Source organism: Diceros bicornis, chromosome X (assembly GCF_020826845.1).
Source record: "Diceros bicornis minor isolate mBicDic1 chromosome X, mDicBic1.mat.cur, whole genome shotgun sequence".
NCBI lineage: Eukaryota > Metazoa > Chordata > Mammalia > Perissodactyla > Rhinocerotidae > Diceros > Diceros bicornis.
The window spans coordinates 10984949-11004768 of record NC_080781.1 but is presented as its reverse complement, the minus strand read 5'-3'; the positions used below and the strand labels follow the sequence as shown (position 1 = coordinate 11004768).

Here is a 19820-nt window from a genome sequence, read left to right as displayed (position 1 = left end):
GTGTAACCTGCTGATCCTTGATCTGGAGGCCTGAAAGAGTGAGCCCTGCCACAAAGTGCCCTTAAGTATGCCGAGCTACGGATGAAGCTCACTGCATATTTACCTACTTCCTGGCCTAGTACTGCACAGGGTTGCCACCTGATTCTGAAGAAAACACCTGAGTTGTATATTTTGTGGAGGGTTGGGGTTGTTTCCTCGTGCATATTAAGTACACTGTAAAGTTTCCCCGGCTCTTTCACAGACAAGGAATGCACATTTTACCATGTGCTTTCTGCTGCAGGACTGACTTTTATGCAAGTTAATAATATCTTAGTCAAGGTCAGGAAGTTAACAACCTTGTAGTTTTCCCTCGTGGTCTGCCTCTCCCACCAACTTGGGTAAGAGCTACAAAGAGACGGTCTGGGGCATTTCATTAACTGAGAACACCAAGTGCAAGGATGATTTTATTATTTACTTTCTCTTGAGGGGAACTCTTTTTCATCCTCTAATGAAATTCATTTTGGGGATTTATTAAGTCATTCACTCAATCATGTAGAACGGGGTTTTTCAACCTTGACTTGACTGATACTTTGGGTCAGATAAATCTTGGTTGTTAGGGGCTGTCCTGAGCATTGCAGGAAGTTGAGCAGCATCCCTGGTCTCTGCCTATAGATGTCAGTAGAACTCACCGCTCCAACTGTGTCAGCCAAAAATGTCTCTAGACATTGCCGAATGTCCCCTGGAGGGCAAAATTGTCCCCTGTTAAGTACCACTGCATTAAAGTGAAACATTTATTGAGCACTTGCGGTATTCCAAGCACTGTCTGAGGCACAAAGAGTGATGAAAAAGACCCGATCTTTGCTCTCTTAAGTTCACAGTCTGTTGTAAACAGATACACTACAGTATAGGACAGCATGGTAAGTGTCATTACAATGCTCTCAGGAAGGGTTTTGACTGAGAAATAATATAGCCATGTGTCATAATCTAATCTGGATATTACTAACAATTCTGCAATGGATACCATAATCTTGACCCAGTCTGCATGTAACTAACAATTCCCAAACAAGAAACCATGGCCTACCGAACATAAAGTGTCTTGAGTAAATAAGTGCAGGTCCAAACACAGTGATGTACTTAAGAATATTTTTTTAGCATTTTAAAAATTGAGATATAATTCACATAACATTATTTTAAAGTATACACTTCAGTGGTTTTTAGTATATTCACTGTGTTATGCAACCATCACCGCTATCTAATTCCAGAACATTTCCATCACTCCAAAAAGAACCCGCATATCTAATAGCAGTTACTCCCAATTCTCTTCTCCCTCCATCCCCTGGCAATAACAAATCTACTTTTTGTCTCTGGATTTGCCTATTCTGAACATTTCACATAAATGTAATCATATGCTATGTGATCCTTTTGTATTTGGCCTCTTTCACTTAGCATGTTTTTAAGGTTCACCCACGCTGTGGCATGTAACAGTACTTCCTTCCTTTCTATTGCTGAATAATATATCCATTGTATGGACAGACCACATTTTGTTTATCCATTCATCAGTTGATGGACCTTTGGGTTGTTTCCACTTTTTGGCTATTATGAATAATGCTGCTATGAATAATTGTGTACAAGTTTTTGTATGGACACATGTTTTAATTTCTCTTGGGTATATACCTAGGAGTGGAATTGCTGAGTCATATGGTAACTCTATGTTTAACTTTTTGAGGAAATGCCAGACTGTTTTCCAAGATGGCTGCATCATTGTACATTCCCACCAGCAATGTATGAGGGTTCCAATTTCTCCATATTCTCACCAACACTTGTTATTGTTCACTTTTTAATTACAGCCATTCTAGTGGGTGAGAAGTGGTATCTCATTGTGGTTTTGATTTGCATTTTCTTGCTAGCTAATGATGCTGAGCATCTTTCATGTGTTATTGGCCATTTGTGTATCTTCTTTGGGGAAAGGTCTATTCAGGTCCTTTGCCCATTTTTTAATTGGGTTAGTTGTCTTGTTGTCCTTAAGATTTGAACACAAAGATTGAAACTAGTTGGTAAAAACAGCTATATCCATACCTCAGTGAATAAGGCAATGTAACGTTGTCTCACCCTGCAAAAATCTCTTCCACCTAGATCCTCAGAGAGGCAGTTTCTTGACCATACACGCCTATAATAAACCTTGAGTGCCCACATCTGTTTTCTCTTCCTTTAACAACATGGAGCTGATGTTTGGGGAGCAGAGTGGAGGTAGGAACTAACTTTGCCTGGGAAAGAGCAGAAAGGTGTCACAGGAGAGGTAACATTTGAGTTGGATTTAAAAAGAAAACATGGTGAACAGGAAAGCTATATGGGGGAAAATTCTTCCTATGGGATTTTAATTCTATATTTTTATAAGGAATGTGGAATTCATTTAATCAGATTCCAGTCTATCAACAAAACCATAGAGATGACCTGCTAACTTCTTGACTGCAAGTTTTCAAGCAATACACTCCCCAGCTCCAATAGGAAGGGCTTTACCTATTTCCTGTTGCCAAAAACCCAGCTTAATTCTCAATAGGGCAGCAGTATCTATTGAGCACCGTGCTAGGTGCTAGGGATAAAGAAATGAACATGGCAGACAGGGTCCCTGATAATGAGCTTTTAGACAAGAGGGTGAGGGTAATAGAGGCACTAAACGTATTCAGCCAGCCATAGCAGCTTAAAGCAAAGAAACATAATCTGGTCAAAGGGATCCAAGATGTTCTCTCTAAGGGTACAACCTTTAAGTGAGACTGAAGATGAACAGGGGTCAACCACATGGAGTGAGGGAAAGAATATTACAGGCAGAGGTAACAGAATGAGTGCAGGCTCAGAGGTAAGAAACACCATGCTTGTGCTTGAGGAACGGATAGAAGACCAGAGGATTGGAGCAGAGGGAGGAAAGAGTCGGCTGGTGGGAGATGAGCCTTAAGAGCTGGGCAGGGGCTACAACATGCAGCATCTTGTGAGTCAAGTTAGGGCTATGGGGCCTTACAGTCTAATGGCAGTGGGACAACACTGAAGTATTTTAAATAGGGAGGTTATTTGATAAGATTTTCTTTTAGAAAAATATTATCATGGCAGCAGTCTGGAAAATGGACAGAATAGAAGCAGGGATACCAGTTGGCTTAGAAGAAAGAGTCTGGTTACTTGGACTGGTACAGTAGCAGTGGAGGTGGGGAGAAATGGAATCAAGGTGGAATCAAAAGACTTGGTAATGGATTAGAATCATTCATTCATTCATTCATTCAGCAAGTATTTATTGGGCACCTACAATGTATCAGGCACCGGGTTAGTCTCCAGAGGTTCAGCAGCAACCAAGAGGGACATAAGATCTCTGCCCTCATGGAGATCATATTCTGGTCAATTGGATGTGGAGTGTGAGAGGGATGCATTATCGGGTAGATGGCAGTGTTGCATTTCTGGAATGAGGTGTATGGATGGAGGAACATGTTAGGGAATAGGGTAAATGATGAGTTCTTTTTGGGACATGCTGATTTTCAGGGCTCATTAGATGCACAACCAAGGGGAGAGGTTGAGTAGGAAGTTGGATATTTGGGCCATGAGTCCAGGAAGCAGGACTGGATTTGGGAGTCATCTGCAGGTAGTTGGTTACTGAATCTATGGGAATGGATGTAGTGTCAGAAGACAAGTAGGCTTAGGGTATAGCCCCAAGGAAATCAGCATGTGAGAGGTGGGCCAAGGAGAAGGAAGATCCAGAAAGAGACCCAGACAATGCTCAGAAAGGTAAAAGGAACATCAGCTTAGTATGGTGTCAAGAAAGGCAAGTGAGGAGAGTGTTTCTAGAAAGAGAGCAGGGTCAGCTCGGATGTTGAGAGGGTGTATAATATGGTGGTTAGGAGTATAGTCTCCTTCCTGAGTTTGAATCCTGGCTCTACTATATATTAACCTGCGACTTTCAGCAAGTTACTTCACCTTCCTATGCCTCAGCTATCTCATTTCTAAAATGGGGATAACAAAGTATTTACCTTAAAGGTTTCTGTGATAATGACATGATTTAATATATGTAAAGGGCTTGAAACAGTGACTAACACAGTAAATGTTCCCTGATTGATTTGTCTTATTAGTACTAGTAGTAGGATTAATATTATTAGATATGTTGAATAAGATATAAAGTTTAAAATTGCCATTAACTCATAATCAGTTAAATACATCTCAGTTTGAACTAGGTTTCTGCTTTAGTCTGAGTCCTCTAAGAAGCAGAAGCCAGGATGGGATTAAATGTGCAAGGATTTTATAAGGGGAAACATCTGTGAGAGAAAATGGTAAGGGAGCTGGGGAAGGCTGGTAGACCCATTGGACCATATGAAAGCCTGCCCCTGGGTGAAGGAGAGAGGGAAAGAAGGTTGGGTGGAAGCACCCTAAGCTGCTGTGCAGTCTAAGGAAGGTTTGGCAAAGCTGAGGAGGAGTCCGGGAGCCAAAGTTGACCTTCAGAGGAGAGTTCTGTTTCCCATAAAAGGTCCTGCCTTAGTATCCCTCAGGTGCCACTAAGGTGGCGTGGCAGGAGCAGCCTGTGGGAGGCATGGCCTTGCTCAAATGTTGTGATGGATTTCTAAGAGTAGAGTAATTGGGGTCCTCCGTCAATTACACTCCCAGCAGCTGGAGATCTGCAAGGCACATTCTCAAAGCTGCCACAGTTTTCACGGGACTTTACTTTTTAATGTATGTAGGAATCAATTTTCACTGTAAGGGGAGACTATTGTAAAATTTTACCTTAAGGAAAGTGATCTTAGATATCAACCAGTTCTAACCTATCATCTTACACATGAAGAAACTAGGACCAAGAAAGACTGGGTGACTTCTCATTGCTATTAGAAGTCAGAGGGGAGCACACTTCACCAAACTATTGAAGGGAAGCAGAATTTGCCACCCCGAAATGTGCCACTTTGGCATAAGGATTATTTTGGGCTGATTATTTTTGAGAAACAGCAGACACAGGGGAAGCTCTGAAAACTGAGTAGAAGTTATCCTTTTGTAAGAGACATTTACATGTATAAGTGGAATCTCCATTTGTAAGAGTGTCTCTCTGTACCAGGAACAGGAGGATGAACAAATGTCTAGAAACTCTTTTCAATGGAGAAGGCAGGACTTAAATCTGCATAACAACCTTACCCTTGTTTACTGTGCTTTGTCTGGTCACCTCCCATAATGCCCCCCGAACCAACATCTTTCTTTTATCTTCAGCTGAAGATGGTATTTAAGGTGGTGGCTTGGGCCATTTCAGGGAGTTACTCAATTTTCCTCGGTATCTCCCATATATAAAGAAGGTATACATATTATTAAACTTCTGTTTGTTTTTCTCCTGTTAATCTGTCTTTTATTACGGGGGGGTCTCAGCCAAAAATCTAGAGGGGCAGAGGGAAAACGATTTTTCCTCCTCTACGTTATTCATGCATTCACCTATCCATTTGTTCACCCAAAATTTATTAGGTAACTACACATGTCAGGCACCGTACTAGGCATTGAGACTCTAGAGGTGTATGAGGATAGCGCCTGCCCACAAAGAACTTATAATCTAGGGATGAAGATGGGCAAGTAAACAGATAATTATACTTCAACATGATGAAACCTACCAAAAGAGTAAGTTCTCAGGAGCTAGGGAAGATATAAGAGTCATTAGGTTAAGGTGGGTAGGTGAGGGGTTTTCTGGGGAAGTGGGGCTTGATATAAATTCTAGTGACTGGTGGAACTTTCCTGGGTGAAATGGGAGGAATCTGTTTGGTGGGAAAGGTGTTACAGGCAGAGAAAATAGCCTGTTTCAAGGATGGAACTACTAAGAACATGTGGAGTTGGTGACCTATAAACTGAAGCATAGAAAGTGGTATAGCCAGCCCTGGTGGTCTAGCAGTTAAGATTCGGCGCTCTCACCACTGTGGCCTAGGTGGACAGGTTTCAGTGGAGCTTTCAGACTAGACAGACTAGGAAGGAGGACCTGGCCACCCACTTCTGAAAAAATTGGCCATGAAAACTTTATGAATAACAGCGGAGTGTCTGATAGAGCGCCGGAAGGTGAGAGGATGGCGCAGCAAGATGGGGCAGGGTTGCTAGGACCCAGAATCGACTTGACAGCACTAACAACAACAAAGAAAATGGTGCATGTTTGGAGCAGGGAAGCGGGAAGGGAAGCAGAGAGAACAGTGGGATGGAGAAGGAGCAGGGAGATAAGCAGGGGCCGGAAAGAAAAGGCCTGTGTCCATGTGAAACATTTTGTCCATCCTAAAAGCTCTGGAGAGTTACAGAAGGATTTCAAGCAGTTGGAAATATCAAGGATTTTGCAAAACACAAAACAGCCCCCATGGAAGTAGAGTGAACTTAATAAGCTCCAACAAGATCACTGAAACTGTTAGATGTGAAATCGCACAAAAACAAATTGAAATTTGTTGAAATATGATATTTTTTAAAAAGCCTATTTAGAAACTTTGGTGAAAGAGCCCAGAGTCCCTTGTACAGGTGGCCAAACCCATTTCATATGTATTGGTCAAAGTCAATTACTTTTGATTGTGAAGAATACTGCCTGGGGTTAGCTAACAGGAGAAAGTTACCAGAAGATGAAATTCATATACTGCTTGCACAGTACCACAACTCTCCAGAGAAATCCTCTTTCTCGAGCTTTATTGCTTTCACATGCTTGCCTTTAGGTGAAGAGGTGAACCTGAGAAATCTGAGGTGTATTAATTTCTCCCAAGTCATCATTTTTGATGTTGTACAAAGTATCACTTGTAAAACTCTCCAAAATGTTAATGACTAACACATGGGCCATCAAAAACTTGTTAATAAAGTAAGATTTCTTATCCACTATAAAGAAATCCTTCCCCAGTCACGAACGCATCTTAGAATTGTAGCTCCGTTGGAAGATATCAGACATTTGTCATTAAATCTAGCTTTACTCTCATTTGTTTAAAAATGGAAACAATAGTTAAGAATCAACTCATGATTGAGAACTATAAAATGGATTCTGATGCTCAGGCAACTCCACAAATCAGAAAACACCAGTTCAGCCTCCAGCTGCTCCGTGGATGCAGTGACATGTTCTGTGCATATTTCCTAAAGGAAACCAAGCAGCTTGAAACAACATTGTAGGAAAAACCATCAGCGAACCATGCGAGTCCATAAATGAGCAACATGCCGTTTAATAAATGGGTGTGTCATCTGTGTAATCACCCAATTTTGAGAGAGAGCTTCAAAGGGACAGCCGCAAATGGGATTTTACTGGTTTAATCATCAAATTCTACATCTGGTCATGAAAATGGAAAAACAGGTTTAAAGGGGGAAATCACTAGTGGATAGAATTGCTAATAATTACTTGCTGATTTGTAGATGCCGGAGGAAATTGATTTCTTACACTAAGAATCCATCTCTGCATTCTATGCTTGCCAGTTTTTTTTAATGCACATGTGCAGCTATTTAAAATTATGGATAAAAAAATTAATTATTAAAATATTTCTGTTTAAGTTGAAACAATATCACTAAGGGGAAGAAAGGAATCCAGCACAGGCAAGCATGATATTGACAATAATAGCAGGGTACACTATCTTATAAAGTCTTTAAAAAACTGCTAAAAAAGCCGTAACTTTTAGTTTCTACATAGTTCTCACATGACATTGCAAGTTAATGTTAGCAAATGATTCCGATTACTTTCCCAGCATCCTCTCCTTCCACCTGCCCTTTGCTCTAATTTCATACCCACTCACTAGCTTTCCCATCACTAATTCAATTATTCTTTTACTTTAATATCTGATTGTGAATATTTGGGATAAGGAACATAAAAACTATTAGGTTAAACTATGAAACTGTCATTTTTATAAGTTAAAATGGCCAAATATCTGTAATTTCATATGTTGCAATTTCATGATCGTGGCAGAGAAGGTTAAGTGCTCATCAAATCCCTTTCTGTCTCCTGGGCGCAAAGCTACACTACACTTCCCAGTCAGCCTGCCAGTTAGGTGGGGCCATATGACTGGTTTTGGCTAATGGAATGTGGGTAGATCACCTCCAGGCCTGGCTCAAAAGCCTCCTACGGGATCCTTGATGCACTCCTTTTCCATCAGTCCATTGAATAAAAAGGAGTCTGAGGAAGGAAGGCTCCCCAACATGGCTCCCCCAGATGGATGGAGCCTGGCCCCATGTGAAAGTATGCAGCAGAGTCTCTCAAACATGCCTTGGACTTCGAAGCAGGCAAAGAAAAAACTTTACTCTGTTCAGCCACTGAGATTTTGAGATAGTTTGATGCAAAGTTAGCCTATCTTGGTCAACACAGTAGTATTTCAAGAACTATTTCTTTTCCTAAAGTCTAATACACATGATTTTTCCTTACATGTGAATCCATTCATTAAAAAAAAACCTTACAAAGCCATCAATATGAATTGTATTTAGTTCCATATTTAGTGAAGCATGTTTTTAAATGTATAAAATTGGACCAGTGCATTCTAGGATATCAAGGATGCACGGTTAAGGCATAGTATCAAACCATTGGAATTTAATAGATGTCTGAATATAATGAGCTTTTATATATTTGGCTGGATTGACCCAGCCCCAGGGAACCTGATAAACCTGGGGTATTTGATAACAAGAAATTTATGAACCTAGAAAGAGATTTCCCAATCTTGGACTGAAATGATCCCACCAACATCCTCTGCCACTTTGGGACGTCTGGCGGGGCTGGCCAGCTGTTCACTTGCACGCGCGCGTGCACACATTCTCTCTCAGATCTCTCTTCCTAAATAATATTTGGCATATAGAAGGCTGAGGGAACCTGGTCCTGAGGCAGGGAAGTGTCAATGTAGGTGAGCAAGTCTTTGTGGAGAAGAGGCCCTGAGCTATGGGAGTCTGAGTAAAATGCTGAATTGCCTGGAGCGCCTTTAATGCATTATACAGCTTGCTGTCTACATTGATCAAATTAATCAGAAAATGGCCGTCTCCACAGCTGAAGTTAATTTAAAAACATTCCAGGGATTGTGTAAGTAGTGTAGTATTTCTTCATGGGATTCCTTATTTTCTGCAAAAATATACTATGCCAGAATTCTTAGTATGCTTGTTTACGGTCAGGTTCCAGGAAACTTCATGATAGTCTCCAAGACAAAGTGAGAAGTTAAAAGTTCTTTTGCTGATGTTTAAATACATTTAAATATTGCCAAACAAATTAAATAAAATTTTTTCTAAATAGGGATAACAAGGTCCAGCCATAAGGGCTTTTTGTTTTTGATTTTTGTTTTGTTTTCATCATAGCACCCAGTATGGAAAGTCCATTGTACCTAACCAGTTAAGATTAATTCTGGGTTCCCATCCATCTTCAAGATACAGAGTCCAAGTCCAACAGGCCCAGAGATACTCTAAAGCATCTCACCTTCCTGGAAGTGTAGGTCTTTAAGAGCCCAATCAAAAATGCCCAGGCTATCAAGCTCTCCAGCACCAGTGTGTGTTGATGCATCTTCAAATTTCCCATGCCATGAGTGATAGGGCAAAACTTGGAACTTCCCATTGGTTAGGAAAAACTTGGAACTTTCCACTGCTTCCTCTGTTTCTCTCAGTTATCTTCTAAGCTCAGGAGTAAGGTGGAAATTGGGGATGGGGAGTGTCTTAGTTTGGGCTCACCCAGAAGCTGACCATGAGACAAGGATCTGAGTGCAAGTGGTTTATTTATGAGGTTAAGGGAACATCGATAGAGGAGTGGGGAAGTGAGACGAGGAAGGGTAGGCAGTCAGGAAAGCAAGTGTTATCAAGACAGCTTCATTCATTCATAGTGAGCATGAGGGAGAATGACGTAAATTGGCTAGAGAAACAGGCTAGATCAAGCAGGGCCTTTTACGCCATTTTAAATAAAATGGATTTTATTCTTAATCCAATGGAAAGTCACTGAAAGGTTCTAAGGAGAGGGCTGACATGATCTGATTTAAATTTTAAGAGGAGCACTTTGGGGGGCCGGCCCTGTGGCTTAGCGGTTAAGTGCACGCGCTCCGCTGCTGGCAGCCCAGGTTCGGGTCCCGGGCGTGCACCGACGCACTGCTTCTCCGGCCATGCTGAGGCTGCGTCCCACATACAGCAACTAGAAGGATGTGCAGCTATGACATACAACTATCTACTGGGGCTTGGGGGGAAAAAATAAATAAATAAATGAAATTATAAAAAAAAAAAAAAGAGGAGCACTTTGGGATGTGGACTGGAGGGGGCAAAAGAAGAAGCAAAGGGAAGCTATCATGGGGGTTCAGGTGAGAGATGATGCTGATGTGGCTGGGTGGTGGCAGGCAGGAAGCAGAGAAGGAGATGGGCTTGAGACAGGGTCTGTAATAGTATTTAGTGCCAGACTGAATACAAGATGGGGAGGAAGAGCGAGTTGTCAGGAATGATGCCCAGGTTTTTGGCTTGAACCAGTTTGGTGGATACTGTTTGTTCTGGAACAGGGAGAATGGGTGAGGCAGGGGGAAGTGAGCTCTGGAGAGCTGATCAAGAGTTCAGTTTTGGATGTCCTAAGCTCAGTGAGACATCCCAATGGATAGGTCAAGAATGCAGCAGACAGCCTGTGGCTTGAGATTCACATTTTGAAGTCATCTGCATATAGATGGCATTGAAAGCGCTAGGACTGGAAAGATCACCTGGAGAGAGGATAGATAAGCAAGAAAATAGGGTCAGAGACTGATCTCGGTGGAAACGGATGCTGGTAAAAAAGGCTGAAAAGCAGTAACAGTGTGGGAGAAGGAAAATCAGAATGCGTGGAGTGTTGGTTTTAAAATATGTCCACAAATTCTTTGATATTCGTACTTCCAAAAGGTGAAGCTTAGTTTCCCTCCCCTTATGTAGGGCTGTACTTAGTGACCGGTTTCTTTTTTTTTTTTTTAATAATTTTATTTATTTATTTATTTTTTCCCCCCAAAGCCCCAGTAGATAGTTGTATGTCATAGCTGCACATCCTTCTAGTTGCTGTATGTGGGACGCGGCCTCAGTATGGCCGGAGAAGCGGTGTGTCGGCGTGCGCACGGGATCCGAACCCGGGCCGCCAGCAGCGGAGCGCGTGCACCCAACCGCTAAGCCATGGGGCCGGCCCTAATGACCGGTTTCTGATGAAGAGAATACAGTGGGAGTAATGGAGGGTAACTTCTGAGATTAGGACACAGAAGGCATTGCAACTTCATCTTTGTTCTCTCTCTCTTGGATTTCTTGCTATGTGGGAAGTCGGCTGACATGCAGTGAGGACACTCAAGCAGCCCTATGGAGAGGTCCACAAGGCGAGGAGCTGAGGCCTCTTGTTAACAGCCAGTGAGTAGCTGAGGTCTCCTGCCCACAGCCATGTGAGTGCGCCATCTTGGAAGCAGATCCTCTAGCTGAAGTCAAGACTTCAGATGACTGCAGCCTTGGCCAACAACTTGACCACAACCTTGTGAAAAACCCCAAGTCCCACCCAGCTAAGCTTCTCCTGAATTCCCAGCTCAAAGAAACTATGTGAGATAATAAATGCCGTTTTAAGCCACTAAATTTTGGAGTATTTTGTTGTACAGCCATAGATAACCAACACATGTGGTGCCCAGAAATCAAGCCAAGGGAATACTTGAAGTGCAAGGTGATGATCTTTGTAAAGGTATTTGCTGCTTTGGTATTTTGATTTTTAATTTTGCATTTGCTTTTTTTCTAAAGATTTTATTTATTTATTTTTTCCCCCCAAAGCCCCAGTAGATAGTTGTATGTCATAACTGCACATCCTTCTAGTTGCTGTATGTGGGACTCGGTCTCAGGATGGACAGAGAAGTGGTGCCTCGGTGCGCGCCCGGGATCTGAACCCGGGCCATCAGCATCGGAGCGTGTGCACTTAACCACCAAGCCACGGGGCCGGCCCTAATTTTGCATTTGTCCTCATCAAATCTGAGATGCCACAGATTATTAGCACACTATTATTATGCACAATAGGAAAGAAAAGAATGCTACCAATTAAACCAAACTATGGCTCATTATCTTAATGATGATTCTGTGCAATCGTGTGATAATTCTGAGCGTGAACTGGTCATGACTGGGTTATCTTTAAAGAACACAGAGTATCCGGCTTTGCTCTCTATTGCTCTCAGAACAAAGTCCAAACTCCTCGGCTTGACATACGGGGCTCCTTGCAGCCTGGTTCCAGCCTGCCTTCTTTGCCCCTTGGCAGCCACTGGGCTCATGACCCCAGATGCTGGCCAATCCACTCCATATCTTGGGTCAATGCTTTCCTTTTGCAGTCCTTTTGCTGGTATTTATCTATGCAGCCAGCCATTCATTTATTCCTATGCAATACCTACTACGAATTAAGCACTGGAATACTTGCCTCTTCTCCCCTGTTTTATATCAGGTGGACTCACATTCATTCCTTAAGGACAGTTTAAGTGTCATCCCCTGTCCTCTGCTTTCCCTGACTCTCTCATGCAGACTAAATTTCTCTTATCTGTATTTTATGGAATGTTTTATATGTATATATACATATGTAAACATATAGCTTAGTTTTACATGTTTACATATACACACATAAACATATATACAGTTATGTGCCACATAATGACGTTTCAGTCAGTGACGGACCGCATGTATGACGGTGGTCCCATGAGATTAGTACCATATAGCCTAGGTGTGTAGTAGGCTATACCATCTAGGTTTGTGTAAATCCACTCTACGATGTTCACACGACGACGAAATTGCCTAACAATGCAGTTCTCAGAACATATCCCCAGCGTTATGCGATGTATGACTGTAACATATAAATATATAATATATAAATATTCATTCTGAATGTCTTATATATATAATATACAAATACATATCTATTAGTTAGATGTAAATAACATTATTTGCCTTTCCATCCCCCTCCTTTGGTCATTCATTTATTCACCAAATTTTTTCTTTAACACCTGCACTGTACCAAGCACTGGGCTAGGGGCTAGAGTTATAACTCTCCCCTTGCCTCCCCTTTGCCCAAAAATACATTTTGCTTGCCCTATAAAGTTGTCTAGTGGGGGTGGCAGATAGATATGTATCTTGGCATTCAGAAGAATGTTTGGGGCATGTCAATTGTTCAACTAATGTTGTTAAATTGGACTGAATTAATTTTAACTACTTTCAGAATACTGGGTTTTGTTTGTTTTTTTTCATAAACAAGACCTTTAGATTTAATACAGTTTAGTTATTGAAACCAACACACTGGGACTCAGCAAGTTAGCTGATGAAACTGGAAGTACTACTGATTCCTCTGGACAAAATACTCAATGGAAAGTGATCTAATTATTTTTGGGAGACACCACGGCTTGCTTGCTTGCATGCATGCATGCATGCATGCATTCATTCATTCATTCACTTATTTATTTTTTGCTGAGGAAGATTAGCCATGAGCTAACATCTGTTGTCAATCTTCCTCGTTTTTTGCTTAAGGAAGATTAGCCCTGAGCTAACATCTGTGCCAATCTTCCTTTACTTTATATATGGGTCACCACCACAGCGTGGCTGACAAGTGGTGTAGGTCCGCACCTGGGATCTGAACCTTTGAATCACACACGCCAAAGTGGAACGCGCCAAGCTTTAACCACTATGCCACGGGGCCAGCCCCGACACTATGGCTTTTAAATCTACCACTTGTTCACTGTGAGATTTGGGGCAAATCACTTATTCTTTTGAAACTCAGTTTACTCATCTGTAAACTTGGAGATGTGATCTGTAATTTATGCATGGCTGATATTGCAATTGGTACCCCAAAATCTATTCTCCCCTTCTTTCTTAGAAATAAGACCATTATTTCATAGCCACTCAGAATAACGATTACATTTCCCAGCCTTCACTTCAGTAGGGCATGGCCATGTATTGGAGTTGTGGTAGATGGGATGTAAGCAGAAGTGCTATGTACAACTTCTAGGACATGGCTATAAAGAAAGAAGGGATGTTCTTCTTCACATTTATTTACTCCTAAGGCTGGAATTTGGACATGTTTGCTGGAGCTCAAGAAGCCATCTTTGGCCATGAGGGGAGAGCCTTCTGGTGGAGATGTTAGATGGTGGAATCTGAGTCCCTGACTCCAGAAAGCCCATACTGGTCCAACTACCCACTCCAACGTGAGAGAAAAACACACGACTATTTGTTTAAGCAAAGATTATTTGGGTTCTCTATCACTTGCAGCCAATATTGAAGGATCAAAAAGGCAACGTGGCTATGCTCACTAGCTACAAGCCAGTTACCCCATTCTGACATTTCCTGCTTAAAACCCCCAAAGTCAAATGGCTTGTGAGTTTTCAGTTTTCAGTTTGCATTCAACTGAAAATCAAGATTGGATGAACTTTTGTTCTTTGGTTCCACGAGGTTTCTATCTTTTCTGAGCTTATCTTATGTATTAGTTTGCTAGGACTGCCATAACAAAGCACCACAGGCTGGGTGGCTTAAAGAACAGATATTCATTTTCTCACAATTCTGGAGGCTAGAAGTCTGAGATCAATGCAGGATTGTTTTCTTCTGAGGCCTCTATCTTTGGCTTACCAATGGCCATTTTCTCCCTGTGTCTTCACATGGTCTTTCTGGTCTTTCCTCTGTGGCTGTGGGGGTGTGTGTGGCCTAATCTCCACTTCTTATGAGGACACCAGTCATACTGGATTAGAGCCACCCTAATGAACTCATTTTAACTTAATTACCTCTTGGAGACCCTATTCTCCAAATACAGTCACATTCTGAGACACTGGGGATTAAGACTTCAAATATGAATTTTAGGGGGACACAATTCAGCCTATAACACTTTAGGACACCTATATGTCCTGCCCCTACTTTCCTCAGAGCAGTTTGTGTTCTTAAACTTGTCACCAGGAGCACAAGTTCCTCAGAAGTGTTTCCCCATCTCACCAGGTCAGTGACAAATGGTGGTGGTGCATTGTGATGAATGGCCAGCCTCATTTCCTGATGTCGGAGAGCTTTCTCTGTTGGCAGGAGCCAGCTCTGCCTGGGTGCATGATGAACTGAAAGTGAAGAACCCCCCTCCCCAGAATCCCTCAACCAATGATTGATGGGAGTATAAATACCCCAGCTCTCTTGCCTTCGGGGGGGATAACTCTGAGGCTCGTGTCCTGCTGTCTCCTAGAATTCCCCAGCAGGATTAAATCACAGTGGTAACTTATTTTTATAACACTTCTTTCCCGTCTCTGTCCCACTTCCCAGCTTCTGTACTAGAACTTCTTGGGGTCACGTCTCAAATAAACCATACACACTGGAATCCTGGTCTCAGAGTCTGCTTCTGAGAGAATGTAAACTTAGAGAGGAAGGTGGTGGTGTTGGGAGGGTGGAGCATCAGGAATTCCCCACTTATTCTACATATGTCCCTTGATCATGCTGGGCAAGAGTCAAGTTAAACAGGATCACTGGTGATAATGTGTGAGAAAGCACTTTGTAAAAATGTCAGCTTTGATATATTCAATTTTGGGGGGAAATTGGTTTGGAATATTGAAATGTCATTGCTCTTAGAGCAGAAGACCAAATCAAATGCAGTTCTTGGGAAATCATCTATTTTCTTCAAGTTTCTCTATCCCATTGTCTGTCAAATAGACACAACACCTATTTCTTATGGTTCATGAGAGAATTGATTGAAATCACATTGAAAAGTGTTGACACTTAGTAGCATATCAACAATATTTTTTGAACGCCAATCTGATTTATGAAGACTAGATAATAGACTAATTCTCATTTTAATGTCTACATAACCTTGGTTTATGCACATAAATTACACATAAATAGGACTTTAATACCTTCTAAACCAATGAAACTATTGAAATAAGGTTGCTGAGAAATGATTTCTATGTTGTAATTGGACATTTCATGGTTTCTATTTCCTAGAAACACTCAGCTCTTTAGTTTTGGGTATATTTCCAAAAATCCAATTTTAAGAATAAAGAAATGGATGATATGCCAACCATTTATAAATCACCAAAATCATGTTTAAAAATAAGATCTATCCCATAAAGCCAAGAACAACAGACTCATAGCTCAGGCTTCCTATGGAAGGCTGAAAAATGGCCCCCCAAAGATGTCATGTCCTAATCCCTGGAACCTGTGAATGTTACCTTATATGGCAAAAGGGACTTTGCAGATGTGATCCAATTAAGGATCTTGAGATGGGGAGATCATCCTGATTATCTGGGTGGGCCTGGTGTAATAACAAGAGTTCTTCTTAGAGGGAGGAAGACAACTAAGAGTCAGAGAACAGTCAAGGTGACAAAGGAAGAAGAGATTGGAGTGATGTGGCCACAAGCCAAGGATTGTTGGAAGCCTCTAGAAGCTGTAAGAGACAAGAAACAGATTTTCCCCTGGAGCCTCCAGAAGGAACCAGCCCTGCCAACACCTTAATTTTAGCACGAGAAGACTCATTTTGGACTTCTGACCTCCAGAACGGTAAGAGAATAAATTTGTGCTATTTTAAGCCACTAAGTTTGTGGTAAATTGTTACAATGGCACTTCCCTAACAGGGCTCTGAGAAGAATCAATTCTCGAAGTAGGGTGTGGCTGGCAGAAAGCAAGCCTCTCTCCATGAGTGTGGACCCCCAGCACAAACCCAGTTATTCCTTCACCTCTCACATTACTTTTACTTGAATTCAATAGAGAAAAAATTTCTAAAAAATTTAAGTAGGGAGTTGCTCCAAACTTGAATCTCAAGCATAGCAAAGTTAATAACGCATTTATCTTATGTGCCCAAGTCAAAAAGATGCCAGAGTTAGAACCTGGAACACTGGAGATGGAGTTCAGATCAATAAATGTTCTAGACCAGAACTGTCCAATAGAAATATAATAGCCACATGTGGCATTTAAAATTTTCTAGTAGCCACATTTACATAAATATGAAACAGGTGAAATTAACTTTAGTAATATACTTTATCTAATATCAACAGCATTATCACTGCAACATGTAATCAATGTAAAATGATTAGTGCAATATTTGACGTTCTTTTTTTCCATACAAAGTCTTCAAAAGCTGATGTGTATTTTATACTAACTGCAACATCTCAACTTGGATTGGCCACATTTCAGGTCCTCAATAGGCACATGGGGCTAGTGACTACCGTATTTACTATATTGGACAAAGTAGGTCGAGAGTATCTAAAGAGTCCCAATGCCCAAAGGGCATAAAAACGTCTAGGTTTCAAGCCAAATTCTGATGCTTTCGATCAGCGAAACACATGCTGCTAATGATTTATTCATTTGATGAGTGTTAATTGTCTACTAAGTACCATTTAAGAGGCGTATAATTTTCTAGGTCACTAAAACTATGGTGTAGTGTTTCAAATAAAAAAAATCTGGTGCTTGTATTAGAATCTCTATATAGCAGTCACCATGTTTACTGTAAGTTGTGAAACCTCAGGAAATAAACAGTAGACATACTTTTCTGCAATGTGCAAAAGTGCAACACACTGTTTTGCCTTTTCTGTACATGTGTCGCCCGTAACTTGGAGGCTGGAGTTGACTACCATGGTTCCTGGCAGTTCCCGAAGCGCTGACCACTTGCCACTTCCAAGCATGTTGAGCAGATAATAAACATACCAGCTCGTGAACCTGATACCGTGTAAAGAAACCACGTTTCACATTTGAGAACTGCAGAATTGCAGAATCTTGACATGGATTCTCCATTTTAATATTCTTTGGTTTATTTGGGGGCTTTTCGGCTTTTAATTTAATTTGGTAGCACTTTGAAAGTGAAGCTCCTGGAGGTCAGTTTGCCGGCTGCTAAAGAGCTATTAATCTCATATCCAAATAGTGCTTGGTCTTTCTTCAGCAGGCTTTCTAACAATACGAGAACCTCCAACATTCAAGGAAAATGTGATTAGGAGCAAATTGCATCTGCTTACATTTTTATCATGAAAAGGAAATTAAACTTGTGATCAGACATTCTAAGAACCTGGTTTGAGGTTTGTTCTGTTTGAACTTCAAAATCCCTTAATACTGTGGCTGACTGATGAAAGATTTTTTTCCTGTAAGTCAGACAAAGATAGTCGGGCTCACCTTTAAGAAGCCTGTACCAAACCAAGGCTCTCAGCCTGCTCTCCCCAGGAATTGTTGACCAAAAAGTCTCCATAGTGCAGTCTCACTCAGCTGGAGGTGATTCTGCCCCCCCCCCCCACCCGGGGACCTTGGGTAACGTCCAGAGACATTTTTTGGTTGTCACAACTTGGGGAAGTTGCTACAGGCATCTAGTGGGTAGAGGCCACAGACGCAGCTAAAAATCCTACAATTCACAGGTCCACTCTCTCCACCCCGGAACGAATAATTGTCCAGCCCAGCCCCAAAGGTCAATAGTGCCTCAGTGGAGAAACCCTGCTCTAGTGGACACCTCAGAAAGCAAGGCATCACAGCCAGAGAACCAGGAAACCTTTTCCAGTGAGTAACTCCCCAAAGGCTGCCCTGGTGCACCGGTGAAGAGCAAGGACTCTGGGCCAGACTGCCTGGGTTTGAACGCCGGCTCCATCACTTACTGGCTGTGCCTCCTTGGGCAAGTTAGTTGCCCTCTCTGTGCCTCATTTTTCTCCTCTACAACATGGTGATGATAATAATAGTACCTTCCACACAAAGCAGTTATGGGCTTTAAATGGGTGAATAGTCTTCAAGTGTTCAGAAGAGCACCAGGCCTACAGTAAGCACTACATAAGTATGTATTTACTCAGTGGCTTTGCTGATCTCTGGAAAAATCAGTTTCAGGGCTTAGAAAAGCTTAGGGGCAGTAATGAAATGGCCTCAGATTCTGAAATGCCATAGCAAGAAGAATAAGTCGATTTCATCTGACAACCGCGTCCCTTCTTTCCAGTTCATCAACCTTAATCAGAAGGGCATTGAGTAGAGGAAGCCCCTTCACGGCGGGCTCAGCCCAAGCACAGTCAACGCTTACTCTGTCTTGCTCAGTTTCTTTCCCTCCTTCCCCAGCAAAACTAGCGGCTGACAATCAGTTGGCGCCCTCCGGATAGAGCGGAAAACACAAAACTGGACAGGCACAGAACCCACCCACCTACACACATACAGACATTCACACACGCGCCCCCACAGTAGATGTCTGCAGACCACCAAGCCAGAGCGCACCCACGGGCCGGCGCGCAGAGCCTCCTTCCTCCCGGAACCCGCAGGACGCTGCCAGGTGGGGCGCAGCTGATGCAGAGGGAACTGGTGCAAAGCCCCGCCAAAGGGGCGAGGGGAGGAAAGCCCGTGGGCACTCGGGCCTGACGTCCTTGTGAAATCCCGTCTCAGCGCGCACAGAGACACTTGCACACACACCCGCTCACACACTCGCGGGGGTGCCTAGAGGGACGGGGGACAAAGAGAAGGGGCCTCATGGGGGAGCTCAGACGGGGGGCCGATCGCCAGCCAGACACTCACCTGGCCGCGTTCCCTAATCCACCTGCCACCCAGGGGAGAAGCAGCGGGAGCGCAAGGGCCCAGGACAGCGGCATCTTCGCGCGGGTCCTCCCTCTGCCAACGCCTCCCGTTCCTCCTCCTGCGCCCCCTCGGGAGGGCGCGGGCGCGGGACCCAGGGCACAGCGGGGCCGCCGCCTCTGTTCTCTGCCGCTCCGGGTCCCTGCTCCTCACAGGCGCGGTCCCCGCGGGAGCGGGTGCCGGGCACTGCGGAGGGGGCGCTCGCGGCCTCGAGAGAGGTGGGGGCGCCCTGGCTAGGCGCGCGGCGGGTCCTCCACGGGTGAAGCGCGGCCCGGTGCGCGAAGAGGGCGGAGCGGGCCCTGCACATCTGCCTGGGACCCGCCTACAGCACGACCCGCGCATCCTCCGCGCTCTCTGTTCACCGAGCAACTTCCCCCAGACTCAGTTCGCTTCACTCTTGTCGGAGTCACCAC

At 43.0% G+C, this 19820-nt stretch overlaps 1 protein-coding gene across 4 annotated transcripts in view; it reads right to left on the bottom strand.

Moving 5' to 3' along the window:
* Positions 1–19583, bottom strand: part of EGFL6 (EGF like domain multiple 6) — a 63888-nt gene extending 44305 nt beyond the window's left edge. For all 4 annotated transcript variants that reach the window (XM_058535440.1, XM_058535441.1, XM_058535442.1 and 1 more), the window contains exon 1: positions 19351–19583. In XM_058535440.1, the coding sequence (XP_058391423.1) occupies positions 19351–19424 (74 nt within the window). In that variant the 5' untranslated portion in view covers positions 19425–19583. The remainder of the gene's footprint in view (positions 1–19350) is intronic.
* Between the last annotated feature and the right edge of the window lie 237 nt (positions 19584–19820).